Source organism: Phodopus roborovskii, unplaced genomic scaffold (assembly GCF_943737965.1).
Source record: "Phodopus roborovskii unplaced genomic scaffold, PHOROB, whole genome shotgun sequence".
NCBI classification, from domain to species: Eukaryota; Metazoa; Chordata; class Mammalia; order Rodentia; family Cricetidae; genus Phodopus; species Phodopus roborovskii.
Window position 1 is genome coordinate 10,930,249 of NW_026125278.1, and position 15,683 is coordinate 10,945,931.

General features: G+C 37.9%; 1 protein-coding gene across 2 annotated transcripts; it reads right to left on the reverse strand.

The window, feature by feature from the left end:
- On the reverse strand, nucleotides 1–12,180 carry Ifi44l (interferon induced protein 44 like). 2 transcript variants are annotated; one of them, XM_051195409.1, is made up of 8 exons: nucleotides 12,132–12,180; nucleotides 8,384–8,871; nucleotides 7,713–7,761; nucleotides 6,527–6,722; nucleotides 5,645–5,797; nucleotides 4,167–4,338; nucleotides 1,627–1,727; nucleotides 1–1,017 (listed from the first exon to the last, which is right to left on the reverse strand). In XM_051195409.1, the coding sequence occupies exons 2-8, from the start codon at nucleotides 8,859–8,861 to the stop codon at nucleotides 823–825; spliced, it is 1,344 nt and encodes a 447-aa protein (XP_051051366.1). In that variant the 5' UTR covers nucleotides 8,862–8,871; nucleotides 12,132–12,180; the 3' UTR covers nucleotides 1–822. The 2 variants fall into 2 exon arrangements, with proteins under 2 accessions (XP_051051366.1, XP_051051373.1); XM_051195416.1 differs by lacking the exon at nucleotides 12,132–12,180 and having other exon boundaries at nucleotides 8,384–8,558; nucleotides 8,678–8,736.
- Nucleotides 12,181–15,683: the final 3,503 nt, after the last annotated feature.

The window sequence follows — 15,683 nt, forward strand, 5'->3', positions numbered from 1 at the left end:
AATATTACAGGAAGAAACTTTATTTCATGAAATTAAAACTTCGATGTATCAGCAAATAACAAATATCGGCTCTTTTTAATTAATTTAAATTTGTTTAGAAGCATTCATGTTTTCAAACAGAGATAAGTAATACCCTGTCCATCCTTATTTTCCCATTCTCTTTCCAGCAGTTTACCTTACTCTTTGTTTCTTTCCATCCATAAGGATTAAAAGCCTAAATAAATACCATCAGACTAGAGAAAGTGTTACAGAAGAGTCACTGTGAGTATTCTTAATGCTTCCGACCTTGTGCTGTACCAAAGCCTATTTAGAATAGCAGATATCTATAATTTGTAATCACTGTGTGATTGATTAGTTATTCATAGAATTGCATAATGTGCTAGAGAAGTAAAAGCAGAGACATCAAAATATTAAACTGTAGTGGGTACAGGCATTTGGAAGCTCATTTGTGGTGGGTCATCTCCTTCCTCTCTACTTCTCAGGCTTCATCTTCATTTTTTGATACATGGCTAGCTGTTGAAGGAGCCATTAGCTGATGCTGTTAATAAAAAAAAACAAAAACAAAGAAACAAGCAAACAAACAAAAAAAACAGAACAGTGCAATTAACAAAGGCAGAGTCTCAAAGAGGCTGTTAGTAGACAAACTCTCTTTAGGGCAATTCAGGTTTGGGTTAAAAGGGGTAACTAATGTACCAGAAGATTGTGCCATTCCTCACATTCCTCCAAAAACAAGCAAAAGCAGGAATGAGCACAGAACAGCTCAGGACTAAGTAAGTGTGTCCCACCACCCATTGAAGGACAGCTGATGGTTTCCTGGGAGCCTTAGAGAGGAGCCAGGTTACTAGTTTCCTCAAGAGGCAGGTCTTCTAAGTAGTCATCTGCAGCCCGCAACATCTGTCTAAGTGCAGCGAAGATCAGAGCATCCTTCATAGGGTTCGTCACTCGCTCTGAAGCGTAATTACTAACCATCAGGATATTAGCTATAGGAATATTGAACATGTTTTGCACTTTCTTCACCTGTGGAAAACATATTTAAAATGCATTTCATGTAAAAATACATTTGTGAAACACATATTTGTGCATGTATGAAGTAGATAATATTAGAAATTTGACTTATTATTAAACACAATTAAGGACAGAATACTCTTCAGAATACAATCACATTTATGTAGATTATGGATACTTATAGTTGTAAATGAAATATAAACTGCAGCAAACTGAGCAATCAATCCAGTTCTTTGTATTAATGAGGACTGAACTTGAGGCCTCACATTTTCTTGGTAAGTACTCCCTCATTGAGCTATATCTACAGTCCCTTTTCACTCTTTAGTTTGAGACAAGGTCTTGAATTTACTCTGCATTCCAAACGGACCTTAAACTTGCAATCTTCTTATGTCAGCTTCCTGAGTGTCTGGCATTACAATACTGCAGAAATGAACTCATCATGATCTAATTCTCAGTTCACCTATGAATAAACACACATGCTCATGCTCACACACACTCATACAAACACACGCGTGCATATACATATACACACAGTGGTGATGAGAAGGAGAGAGAGCGAGAGGAGCAAGTGAGCATGTGGCTGTTATTCTGTATCACTTGATCATAAACATCACTCTTTACCTGGCTTTGAGAAGTCACACTTTCTGTCATGTTTAAAAAACAGTCATCAAGAACTTCGTCACAGTTATCCACGTTGGTAAGCAGGGCTACTTGTCCTACACCTGTATCAAACAGACATCATTATTATAGTAATACTTCAAGATAATTTTTAAATGTATATATGTATGAATGAACAGTGCTTTCTGTGAGATGGTTTGGAGAGAGGGATGTGAAATATCCCCAGTAAATCTGAGTCTGATCTTCTTCTAAAGGTCATTTCCTTCCAAAAGAAGAGCTTACTTTGAGACATACCTAAGTTCACTGTAAGTTTAAAACCTTGGTATGCTTTTAAAATGGGGAACGTGGCTACTGCACCATTAAAATAAAGAGAAACACAAGGAAAGAGACAAAATGAGGGAGAGTGTATACCAGCCAGCTACACTGACATCAAAGTTCAGTCGAGATCTTGCTACCTTCTCCCTCAAGCGTGCAGATCTGCTATTTTCAAAATTCACACTCTACCCCCTTCCTCATCCCTCTCGCTTGGAGACTATAATTTGATTACAACATTCTCCTATCCATTTCCTCACTGGAAATTCTTCCATGTACCCTCCCTGCTCTCCTTCAAATTTATAGCTTCATTTTTATTTTTTACTGGTATTGCATGCATAGATGTATATACATATGTATTCCTAAATATCAGCTGTATCTACCTGTATGTATATTTTCAGTTGTGACTCTTTGGAAATAGACAACCAATTAAACCAATTAGTGTTTTTCCCCGAGGAAGGCTCTCATTAAACATCACTTTATAACATGATGGTGTAATGCCATATGTCCTTAAAAACTGACTTCAAATCTTAGCACTCCTCTAACTCAGTCATACCCCATATCCACCAATGTTTCAGAGATGTTTCCATATACAGTTACATTAAGTGTCCATTAGATATGCAGAAAAGTAAATAGGCAGTCTATGGTAAAAGACCTAGTAGTCATGCCATAAGAGTTCCTAGAGGAATGAGAGATGGCAGAACCAAGATTAATGATAATGAAAAACAAAACAAAAAATATAGATACTGACATGGAGAAACTACTTGCAAACCATGTGTCTGACAGTGACTCAAATTTAGGGATATGGTTATTTGAATAAAAACAGCCCTGTAGGCTAATATATTTGAATGCTCAGAGTTCCTAAGGATTAGGAAGTGTGGCCTTCTTGAAGGACAGATGTCTCTAGGGGTGGGCTTTGAGGTCTCAAGAGTCCAAGTCCAGCCCAGAGTCTCTTCCTGCTACCTGAGGATCCAGATGTAGAAGTCTCAGATACTTCTGCAGCATCATGTCTACCTGTCTGCTGCCATGCTCTTCACTATGATTTCATAGTGAAGTATTTCAAAACTCTGGAACTTTAAGCCAGCCCCAGGTAAATGCTTTCCTTTATAAGAGTTGCCATGGTCATGATGTCTCTTCACAAAAATATTACACTAAGACAAGGGATCTCTTAAGATTCAACATAAAAGAAAACATACAAATAAATTAATCAGAAAAACTGGTGAAAGATATGAAAGAAAGCATTTTACTAGAGATATATAGGAGGCCAGTGATTATGTGAAAAGATAATTAATGCTTGGATCACTAGGTAAATAAAGTTAAAACCATGGTGACAAATCTGTACATATCTATTGCAGAAGTTAATTTTTAAGAGTGAATTAATAGTGAATAATAGAAAGGATGCAGAAAGCTTGGATCAGCCATATAGTGCCAGTATCAGTTCTCTGAATAGCAGTTTTGTGATTTTTTTTTAAAAAAAATTAACATACACTTTTTATATAATATATCTGTCTTGTCCCTGGGGAACTATGCCCCCACAAAATAAAAACACCTATGTTTGGAAGCATTTTATTTATGATACCTAAAACTAGGCAATGGTTAAACACAACTTGATGTAACTATACCAGGGAATATTACTCAACAGCCATTGAGTAAGCAGCCACTACATAAAATGTCTGCTATGGACTTAAAGTGGTGTTAGGCCAAGTTAAAATGGTCATTCTCAAAAGATGCCATAAGAAATGATTCTATTTACATAATATTAGCAAATGAAGGCTTACAACCTTAGAGAAGTAACTACAAGAAGTTAATGGTGGTGAAGGGTCAGTGTGTTATCCTTGTAGTGATGAGATAATTCTGTATCCTAGGTTGTAGACATAATTTCGTGAGTTGCTACATATGATAAAATAGTGTAACAGAGTCAGCACCCTGGTTTTGATATTACTACCTACTTCCTGTGAGAGCCCTTTTAAAAACTACAAAAGAATTATACAACAGATAACTATAGACAGCCTAGTCCTTCAGACAACAGATAACTATAGACAGCCTAGTCCTTCAGTTCTGAAGGCTAACAGATAAGAAGATGCCTCTCAGTCAAGTCTTTCAATGATCACTTGCTATGAACTTGGAGCTCAGGACCCTTACCAAAGGGAAACATGGGACTCTTCATTACTCCCTTTATAATTTTCTATGAAATGTGATTATTTTTTCAAAGTTTGTACAATGAGACTTACCACAGTCTACTACGTCTTTGTGAATTTTTTTGAGCTTTGCCACCATTTTATCAGACAGTGTGTTAACAGAGTTGATGTTTAAGACATAAGCCACACAGTGAATCCTGTCCTTCAGTGGTGGAGGCTTGGCGTAGGTGAAGTGCCTTGGCTTAATGGGCTTACATGGATCGAACTAGACAGAAACACAGGTAGAGGCTCATTTTTCAGAGACTTTTCTTGGGCTCCACAGTAGAAACCACAACCACTCGCTCTTCTCTCCCCAGTTTCTTATTTACAGCTTCCTTCTTGCCTGCTTCCCATTGCCAAGATCTCACCATAGTGTTCTTAAAGAGAAATGACTTTTTTGTTTTGATAAAAATGATGATTAATCACTGTAATTATTGAAGGGAAATGCAAAGAATACTTTTAGAAACATGACTTAAATATCCAATCTCTGGAAGCAAATACCATTAAGATTTGCTACGCATATCTTAAAATCCCTTTTTGAGAATTTTGCATGCTTAAAAGGTCTGCAGAGGCAGGCAGGGAAAAGATAATGAAAGGACATTTAAACTTAAAGGCTACGATTTCTACTTATTTTTTTTCAAGGCAAAGTAAGATGAAGTGAAACTAAAGAAGTATCAATTTCCAGTTTAGCTTCTCCTTACCACAAACATGACAGTGATCTTTCTGTTATTGAGAGAATAGATTGCAAAACAGCAAAAATTTATAAGTGTGCACTGGGTGTGTGTGTGTGTGTGCGTGCGTGCGTGCATGTTCAGTGTTGAACTGAATTGGCTGGTTCTCTGCTATGAAACCTGAGGGTCTTAGTGATTAGACTTTCCTGTCTTTCTGATTCTTCCTCTTCCTCCCTATAATTTTGCAATTCCTTTCCCTAAGTAGACTATGAGTCACTTGAAAATAATACCTGCTCTCTTGTTTAACTGTGGACTTTTTAAGTTATTCTCTTTGTGTCTAGAACAAATTATGATTTTAACAAATAATTTCAAATGAAAAAGAAAATGAACACATTGTCAGTCTTTTCAATCAAGTTCAACTGAGAGAGGAAACGATAAAGGATTAGAAATTGAAAGTGTCTAGGCGTGTAATAGCACCACCTCACTCTTCTGGAATACATTAACAGATAATTAGCCTAACATTTTGTCTGTATAACTATACATGCACAACATTAAACCAGCAATAGTTTAGCTACTTAAATGACTTCTTTGCTCACAGCTGGCATTATTGAAAGAATCATATAAACAGAACAGTCCTATGAACATCTCCTGGAATCCAAATAAGTCAAGCCCTGGCATTTAGTTTTATTCTCAATGGCACACACTGTAAGGACCATCTCTTGAGCTTTCTCTCATACATATAAATTCATTGTAAGTGGAGTAGTGTTAATGTTGGAATCATAAAAGGATAGTTCACATGGTCTTGTAGGGTAGAGATGCAATGAAACAATTTTAAGTGTCTTGGGGTGGAAGAGATCTTACCTGATACCTGTCTGGTACACAGCCTTTTAAGATATGAGGTATATCATCTATGCATAGTCCTGCTTCGTCCCTCTCATCCAGACCCATTGAATCACACAACATAAATGGGAGAGTTTCCCCACCTTCTCCATCTTTAACAGAATATATCCTGTACTGTAAAAAATTGTTGAGTTAAACTATATTGGTTAGCATTCAAGACAAAAGAGAAATCAGTTAATATTTTAAAATAGTGGCCTGGAACTGGCCTGATCCCCCCCACCTCAGCCTCCCAAGGGCTTAGATTACAGGCATGTACCACCTTATGAAGCCTGAAAAAATAATTTCTTCAGTGTTCAAAGCTGTTATGCCTTTATGGTTCTTCCAAATGTGCCAAAGGATGGCCTAATGCTGTACTCGACTAGAAAGTACAAAACCCATCTGTGACATCAGAACAATTTGGTTGCTGAAGTACTTCAATTAATGCTTAATTAATTCTTGTTGTATCATCTTGCTTTGACTTCTCAAATACTCTGATATGATGAAATAAATCCACATAAGAAACCAGATGTAATTCATGAAATTATTAGAAACATTTTGTGTTTTTGAATATAGAACCACTGATAAACTTGCTATAGTCTTGTAATTATAGTTGCAACAAGCACTATAAGATATTTTATGTAACTAATTCTCAGATCTGTAAAACCAAAATGCTTCTCTGGATAATATTATGGAATAGAGATAATTCTGATGCAATGTTTACTTCTATTTTACTTAATTATTTAGCATTTGATTGTAGATTAGGAAAAAGTGTATGTCTGAGGGGGGAAAATTGCAAAGAAATGAGCAAATGCATTCACTGCGACCTGTAAATCACCATCTTCCGCCACTCCTCAGGTTGCTCACCTGTTTGGTAATGCTGGTGTCATCAGACCCCACTGCAGCCTGGTGAGTATAGTGACAATAGAAAGCAGACTTCACTGAGTTGAAAAAGCTGGACTTCCCAGAACCCACAGGGCCCACCAAGAGAATGCAGACTTCTGAAACCTCATCTCCACTGGGCTTGTAGGCTCTGAGAGCAGACAGGAACCTTTTTCTGTGCCTATTAAGAATGCAGAAATTATGCATCTCAGTTAGAAGGCCTGGGCAGTCTAAGGGACCTCTGACAATGGAACACGAAAGGACTTTGGGAGCACATTCCCCATGGAGGGATACTCCCTAAGCCTAGAGGCAGAAGGGAGGGCCTAGTCATTTTGTTGATCCCTCCTGGAAGGCATCACCCTCCCTGTGGAGGGGGGGGATAGGATGGGAAGGGGGAGGGGAGCATTGGAGGAAGGGAGAGGGAACTGGGGTCGATATGCAAAATAAAAAAATAAAAAAAGAATACAGAAATTAAATGCAACAGCAGGTCTTCCTCACAGCAGTGTAGTTAGCCTAGAGCTTCTGTTTCTTCTCATTTAGGGATGGGTTTATCTACACGGTTATTTTGCTAGTAGCTCTATAATATATTACATATAGCACCCTAAACATAAACATCCTGTGTTAAGTATTTTGCACTTAGATAAATCACACACATATTGGAGTGGAAGGGTTTTGTTCTTTTTTTCTTTTTCACATATATAGAGAGAGAGTTTTTTTTTTCAAGACAGGGTTTCTCTGTGTAGCCCTAGCTGTCCTAGAACTTGCTCTGTAGACCAGGCTGGCTTCAGACTCACAGAGATCCACCTCCCTCTGCCTCTGCCTCTTGAGTGCTATGGTTAAAGGCGTGCACCACCACTGCCCAGCATGAAATCCTAACCTGTAACAAGCTATTGTTAACCTTATAACACAAATATTTGAAAGATATGGACACTGAAAGTAAGTGATTATTTGCAATAAAATATATTAAGGGGAAATAAAAATATATTCATATCTATAAATTGAAAAAAGAGATTTTGTTTTGATATGAACTGGAATATTGTCTGTCAATAACAACTTTATGTCATTCCAAGAAATGTGAAATTTTTATCTTTGTTATTAGTTCATTGTCAGCCCTTTTATCATAATTAATTGAAATAAAATAAATGACAAGCAGGTCAAGAATGTAACCTACTGTTTGACGTTCACCATCTTCTTTATGAAGCCAGGATCATCCTTAATACCTACAGAAAATAAACACAGTATAGTATGCTCTGACTTGCTTGGTTCTTTGTGGTCAAGTCTTTTTCCTAAACACAGCTGGACTGTTTATATAACCCTGGCCTTCTCAAGTAAGGGTTCAAGGTGAGAAAGAAGAGAAAAAAAAATCCATCTCTTTGCAAGTCAAAGTTTCTCTCTGCTGTCACCCTCCTTTCTTCTCTCCAACCCCACTTCTCTTCTCCTCTCTCCAATCCCTGCATCTCCATCTCTGTCTTTTAAGGGAATAAATGTATTCTGGAGTCATTGTATTGACCATGACCTGGGAACACAGGTGTATGCTATCCCAAATTCCATATTGCAACTTTTTTATAGTTTTATAGAACAAAGATAATCATAAATCAATGCAAGTTTGAAATGTGTTGGTGAGTGCATCAGAGAGCCAGATGCAAGGCCATCTCTATCTTTATGCATATCCATCTTTAATTTCTTTGTTCACAGAAGCCCATAGTTCTTAGTCCTGCATAACAGATTAATGTTTATTGGTAATTTTCCTTGTCCGTGTACACCAATGATAATATATGAACTGGGAAGTCTAGAACCAATTATCCTTTTGTAACTAGAACTAGATTATCCTTTTGTACATACCATCAACTCGAAAAATTTCACACTCCAAATATTCAGAGACGCTCTTAAGATTAAGCTTTAGTTTTTGCATCACTTCACTGTTCATATGAAGTTTGTGTTTGCTTGGCGTCACGGTGATAGACAAACCACGGTGATCGAGTAATAAAAATTTCAGCTGTGAAGCATTGATTTCTACCTGTGCATTAAAAAATAGAGCTGATATTTCAGCGCTGTCACTATTTTTAAATGCAAACAAAACACAAGTGCCTAGCTTTTCTGAATGTAAAACGGGAAAGTGTTCCAGCATAAAAATACCCATAACATCTTGCTCCAAGTGAACTACTGTCATTGTGGAACCCTGATGAGAACATCTCTTGGTCATATCAAGAGTGCATAATTCATGAACTCCAGACTTATAGAGAAGAGTCAACGATGTATTCCCAAGTAGTTTCTCCAGAACCTTTTCCTGTATCCATGTCAACCTGGTTGTAACCTCCATATTCCTGCAACTGATGGAAAAACAAAAGGGAGCTGAGTGACTACCATGATACAGCAGCTTAAATTACAACTGTTTAGTTCCAGCAAGTTCTATTGTCCTTTGATGCAACTGAAACACATTAGTATTTTGAAGCCAAATAATACAATGCAGAGATGTAGAAACAACAACTACATATGAAAAGTAGATACTTTAGAAATGATACGTAGCATTAAAATTTAATACTGGGCTGGAAATAATGGCACACTCCTTTAATTCCTGCACTCATGAGACAAAGGTAAGTACATTTCTGTGTGTATAAGGCCACCCTGTTCTACAATACATAGTGAGTTCCAGTCCAGCCAGAATTACATAGGAGACTTTTCTGTAAATAAATAAATAAATAAAATTTACCATTGGCTGACAGAGTAAATTCCAGACTAGAGGAAAGGAAGATTAGTAATCAATAAATATCTTAATTATACAAATAGTGAATAATTTATCTAGGCTTTATGGATCCAATAGTCTCTACCTTGATTATTTGTCCACCATGGTAATCATAACATTTATAAACAACATGTGTTGTCGTTTAAGTGTGATTCACCCCAAGACTCATGTGTTTGGAGCTTTGCCCCCAATGAGGTATTGACTGATAGAACATTAAAGAAACAGGACTTTGTGAGAAATAGACATTTCAATTTAGAAACATATGTTTCCAGGAAACGAAGGTATTGTCCAGAGAATCCTAGTTCTTTTTCATGACAGAGTTGCCAAAGAAGTCTAGCATTGTCTATGATTCTGATATCTTTTGCATATATATGATACCACCATGAAAAAATCCTCTTTGATGCGGTACAACCAAGAAGACATGTACCATGTCTGGGCAACATAGCTTTAGATATCGAGAACTGTGAGCTAAATGAATCTGTTTCCTTTATAAAGTTACCTTGTTTGAGATATTTTATTATAGTAACAAAAACATACTACTTCTATATCTAACCAGATGAACATGGCTGCATGTCAACAAAACATTCTTTTGCCACACATGGACTGTAATTTGCCAACGCATGAATTAAAGGACAGAGATGAAAATATATTCAGAAATAGTTCACAAGAAAATAATAAAAATAAGAAAGTTATCAATAGGTATGTAAGTCCCACAGTGAGAGCTAACCCTGTAGCCATTACACTAGTTACTAGAATTTTTAGAAATGGTATAGACTGCTTTTTAATGTATTAAAAATCATTGGACAATCAGTCTAATTAATAGGAAGTTTGGTAAATAATTATATTACAGGCTAAGATTTAGAAGACTTAGCACAGAATAGCAAAGTTGACATTTAGAATTACACTCCCCTGAGCTGTACATGTCAGCTTCAGAGAGGTACCTTAGAGGATAAGAAATGGCTCAGTGAGAAAAGTGTTTGCCATGTAAGTACAAGAGCAAAACTCTTGTAAAGCCAGACACAATAGTGGTCATCTATAATACTGTTATTCCCATGGTGAAAAGGGATCTAAAAGTAGGAGAATCCCCTGAAGATTTGAGTGAGCTAGAAGCATGCAAACCAGGTAGGAGCATGTGGGCCAGGAAGAAATATGTGGACCAGATAGGAACATGAGGACCAGGTAGGAGCCTGTGGACCATGTAGGAGCATGTGAGCCAGACAGCAGGCTACAATGCAGTAGTGCACAAGAGAACTTTCTTCAAACAAAATGAAAGACAATTACAGGCACAACAGGTTGTCCTCTGAACTCTACAAATGCTGTGGTAAGTGTGCACTTATGTGTATGTGCGCGCGCGGACACACACACACACACACACACACACACACACACACACACACACATCCAGCCATCTGAAATGCTGAAAACTTAAGTAAAGCTCTAGCTAGACTAACAGGACTAAAACAGAAATGTTATTTTGGACTATGACAAAAAAAAAAAAAAAAACATTTTGCCAGCTTTATCCAGAGATGATAGACTGAGGGTATGCAGAATTTGTTTTATTTTCCAATAGCTCAGTCTTGTTGAGTTCAGATAAACAGGGTTTCTGGTGTGGATCTTTGCACTGCAACTTAATTACTGGATGTCTGAAATAAGACACTACAGATACAAGCTATAAAGGAAAGATAAAAATTGACTTTGAAAATGAATGATTGCCTTATAGCAAGACACAATTTAAAAAAACTAGTTGGTGAATTATAATGCATAGTCTACATAGCTATCTTACAGAGGAATAAGGAAGCAATGAACCACATAGAATAAAAATAGCCCAAGAATGTGAAGAGCAAAAATCAAAGATATGGTGGCCCAAAAAAGGTAACAAGTGATGAAAACGTGATAAACATTTTGTAATACAACTCTGTGCTGAATACATTCCACATCAGAGTAAATATTCAGTGGTGCCAACAGTTGGCCCAGATACAGAGATTCAAAATTCCTGGTATTGGAGGCTGTAGAGATGGCTAAGCAATTCAAAGAACTTGCCACTGTTCTAGGGGACCAGGGTTTAGTTTCCAGGGCTCTCTCAACCATCTGAAACTCCCATTTGAATAGGTCTGAGGCTCTCTGCTGGCTTCGATAGGCACTGGATGTGTGTGTACACATATGAACAATCGATCATACACACATACCCATGAGACAAATATTCTAAACAAGATTGTTGACATCGTCCACACAGAGTTCAGGGGAAAGTATATTCAGACCCATACTGTTTATGAAGACATGTATAGATCAGATACACAAATCTGGTACACCTCCACAATGAAGAATCGACAGCAGTTGATGTTAGTGGCCTAGCTCCATCTTAATAAACATGGGTAAAAGTCAGATAATTTTCTCTTAATTTAAAATGCAAACTAAGCACAAGAAATTAGGTCTGGCACCACTTACATAAAATACTAGCACAAAGCAATACCAAAGATTCCATTCATACATAATACACACAGTAGATGCCCAGAAGTAAACATGGTAATGATGTCTGGATTATGTTTCACTCTGTGAAAGAAGTAAAGAAGGGAACAGAGGAGAGAGTCATAGATTGCTTCTACTTTCCTTCCAAAGCATTCTAATTGAATGGAGCAAATCATAGCTGAAATGTGATAGAAGTATTTGGAGTTTTTTTTTTTTTTTAAGAGTTCACCCTCCCTGAACTTAGTAATGTGTGAAATTTTCATTAAAGTAAGTACAGAAATGAATGAGAAAAGTGTGGTTGGTTGGTCACCCTGCCAGCTTCTCCCTGAGGATCAAAGAGAACCAGGCAAGTGGAGAGCCAGGTGGCCAGGAGGTGCTTACCCAGTGCAGAACCTGGAGAAGACTGGAGCAGAGAGCAAATGAAATAGACGTTTTCCTGAGCTGGGGAGCAGACAGAAGACAGAAACACAAGCAAAGAAACAAAACTGAAACTCAAAGCAGGAAACTGCCCTTAGGTTTCATTTTCCTCACTAGGAAGAAAAAGAGAGAAAGAGAAAGTTAGGCAGAAAAAAATTATCCTTGAGCCTGACTACAGGCAGACATGCATGAAATAATGATGACTCATGAAAACTTACAGGAAAAAAAAAATCCCTTCCTCTAAGATTACCTTTGCCTTTGACCCTATGTCCTAATGTTTTCACAATTCTTTCTAGAACAGCCCCATACCTGTTAGTAGCTCTGCTGGGTGGAATAGCTGGTACTGTTCAAAGCCCTTTGGAAGAAGCACATGAAGAGCCTGCTTTCCCTGCTTCCATGAAGCACCACAGAGCTCATTTTCCTATTTACACTCATCCCCACACCAGCTGTAAACCCGGGAAAGAGAAGCTGGACTGGATAAAAGCGATGGTCTTAAGACAGAAGCAGAATGCTTAGGGAAACAGTCAAATATGCAGGCAGTTACCCACATTAAACTAGCCCGGATGCTGATGAATAACTGACTCACACAAATAAGAACTTAATCAGTTATGAACATGAACAAACAAAAACATTATCATAGAAAGCAGGTCCGTGAGCTTAGCAAACACAAAAGACAACCCACGATGCAATCCCTCCATCTGCATTGTGTAAAAAAAAAAGAAGGGCTGTCCAACAGCACTGGAATCTGGAAGTGCCTGAATGGCCTTAGGGCCTTTCCCAAAGTGCAACATGGGGCTGATGAACAATAACCTCTGAGCTCAGTATGACCTGTCCACATGAGGCTACAGTATATCTGGCCTAATTGCACCTGGGCCAGCTCTGCCTTTTGCACGAGGGCTGCTTAGGCATCTCATTGCTCTGACTCTTCATCAATGCTATTCCTTATATAAATATTTTATCCAAGTGTCTACCATCACTCTTTACATCCATATTGACTCTCTGAAAAGACTGTTGACACTTTTTCTCTTTGCCATCTGTATTCCATATATCTTTGTGTGCAGTACGTATGGTGTATGATCTGTTGGTAATTAAGGTTGGAATCCAATAGAAAAATCTGTGATAACCAAAATCAAATCAGGAGTACTCAGTGAATCAAGGCCAATGAAATTTGTGTGTTTAGTTTACTGTCATTTGAAAAGATTTTAACATACAGTAAGACACAAAGGTGTCCTTAACCATGATGAGATGATTCACTGAAGAGAGTGAGAGCATCTGAAGTAGAATCGGTGTGTCAGAGTCCAGACCCTAAAGACTAGATAGGCCCAAGTCTTGTGGCCTATGAAGGAATCATGCAGCTAAGTGGAGAGCCCTCTGAAAGTGGTATTTCCTACTCCTGTGCCGAAGCCAAAGGCACTGAAGCCACACTTACTCCTATGGCAGGCTGAGCATAGCCTTCTCTTGCTTCTCCTCCCTTCTTCTGCACTTCTCCACACTCTTGCTGAGACATACTTGTGATCTTGCTCAAGGCTGCACTGACTTCCACTTTCTGATCCCTCATCTCGTGCTCTCTCTTTTGTGTGTGTTCTTACCTCCTCTACAGCTTCTCTTCTTTGCATTTCTTGTTTCCCATTTGTGGTTTGCCTCTACTTCTCCTTATCAAGCCTGAAATTCTCAGGTTAAGGGAACATACGGTTGAGAATAAAGACCATTGCCTTCATCCCCCCCCCCAGACTGCACAATGCCTTCACATTAACTACTTTGACATAGGTTTTCAACATGGTTGATTTTTCTAAAGGAAAACATACCATGAAAAATCATGCTGTCCCATTTTTGCTATGGCTTTTATTTATAAAAGAGTTTGACCAAATTGTAAAGGGAACTCTAAAATGCCTGTAGTTAGTATGTGGTAAGAATAAATTGCAACAGTTATGATAATTTTCTAAGATGAAAAAAGTTGAAAATAACCATTAGGAAATGTCTATGTAGGTGTTTCCTTCAAAGAAGAATACTTTATAGATATTTAAAAGGATTATTACTGGGCATATCACATGCCTAGACTTGAATATTCATATGAGGATTCTTCTAGAACATAGCTTAAGTATCATTTTTAAATAAATTCACAGTTCATCAATAAGGTAAAAGAGTTTAAAGCCAGTAAAAATGATGAGCTAAGCATCTAACGTAAGAAAACTATTTTACTACTCAATGAAAAATCGTCTTTCATAATAATAGTGCTACGTTTTATGGTAAGTCTTAATAAACAACTTGATTACATTGAAGGCAATCTTTTGATAGTGAGTCATGACTGACATGATTGGTATGGGAGACAGGTAACCAGAGAGATGGCAAAGCATCCTCCTCCTATGTGTGTGTCTCAATGTTTCCAGGACAGCACCCAAGGAAGAGGGAAGACATACCTCAACTGTAGGTAATACCACCCAAAAGGCTTAGAGCTCAGGTGGAGAAAAACAGAGGACAAGTTGTTCACTCGCATCAGCACCTGCCCTGGAAGTGCCATCTTTATTCTCAGTCAGGAGCTGCATTGTTGGTACTTCTTGTTTCATAGCTTCTAGCTTCTTACACTCAGCAGCTCCCCAGCCACGATGGGACTTTCTACCTCTAATTGTATGCGCCAGTGTAATAATATCTTTCGTATATGTGTAATGCCACAGAATAGTATTACTTTACACATTGCTGTTTCTACACCTTGCAAAATTCTGATATGATATAAGCACACACAAACTTCTATACTTATGCAAAGCAAATACAGAAATTGTAAGTCAGAAACTAAAAAGACTGTTTACTAACACCTGAGGTGGGGTACATTTAGAAGGGTAAAGAAAAGGGAGAAGTTATGGATAAGGCATGGATGGTACTTCTTTAGGATAGTTCTTGTACAGCTATTGTAAAGTTTCAGTTATGAGATGATGAGTAAAAAAAAATCAAAATCAACCCAAGACAGAGGTAGAATAGAATAGAATCACGATTGAACTTGTGTCAATAAATATCAAAGGCCAGCTAAAGGGAACGGGCAAGGAAAAAACAAACCTAAAATGGTGTTGTGACTATGCATCCAAGTGCTAAGTGCAAATGGTCTATAAAACGCCGCATTGCAGTTAAAATAATTGTAGGCAAAATAGGATTGGGTTAACAACCTGAATCAAATTAATGTTTATACAAGAACTGGAGAAAAATACATGGGAGATTGTAGTGAGATATTCACCTTGTCCGCACCTGTGGCTTAGACCACGCCCATTGGGGGGGTGCAGACAGGGGCGGATGTTGCCTGGGGGAACTAAGGCTGGGGGGGGGGGCTCGGAGAGCTCTCTTACTTGCAGCACGGGGACAGGGGTACATCCGGTGGCATCCTTGGGACCAGGAACCTGCTGGCGTTCATCTATCTATGTTGTATGTTATTTCTCTCTGAATAAACATCCATTTGGTGTATTTGTTTCTCCAGATCCTTATTAAATATCAATAGAAGACCGTGGTGGTTTGGACTAGAATGTCTCCTAT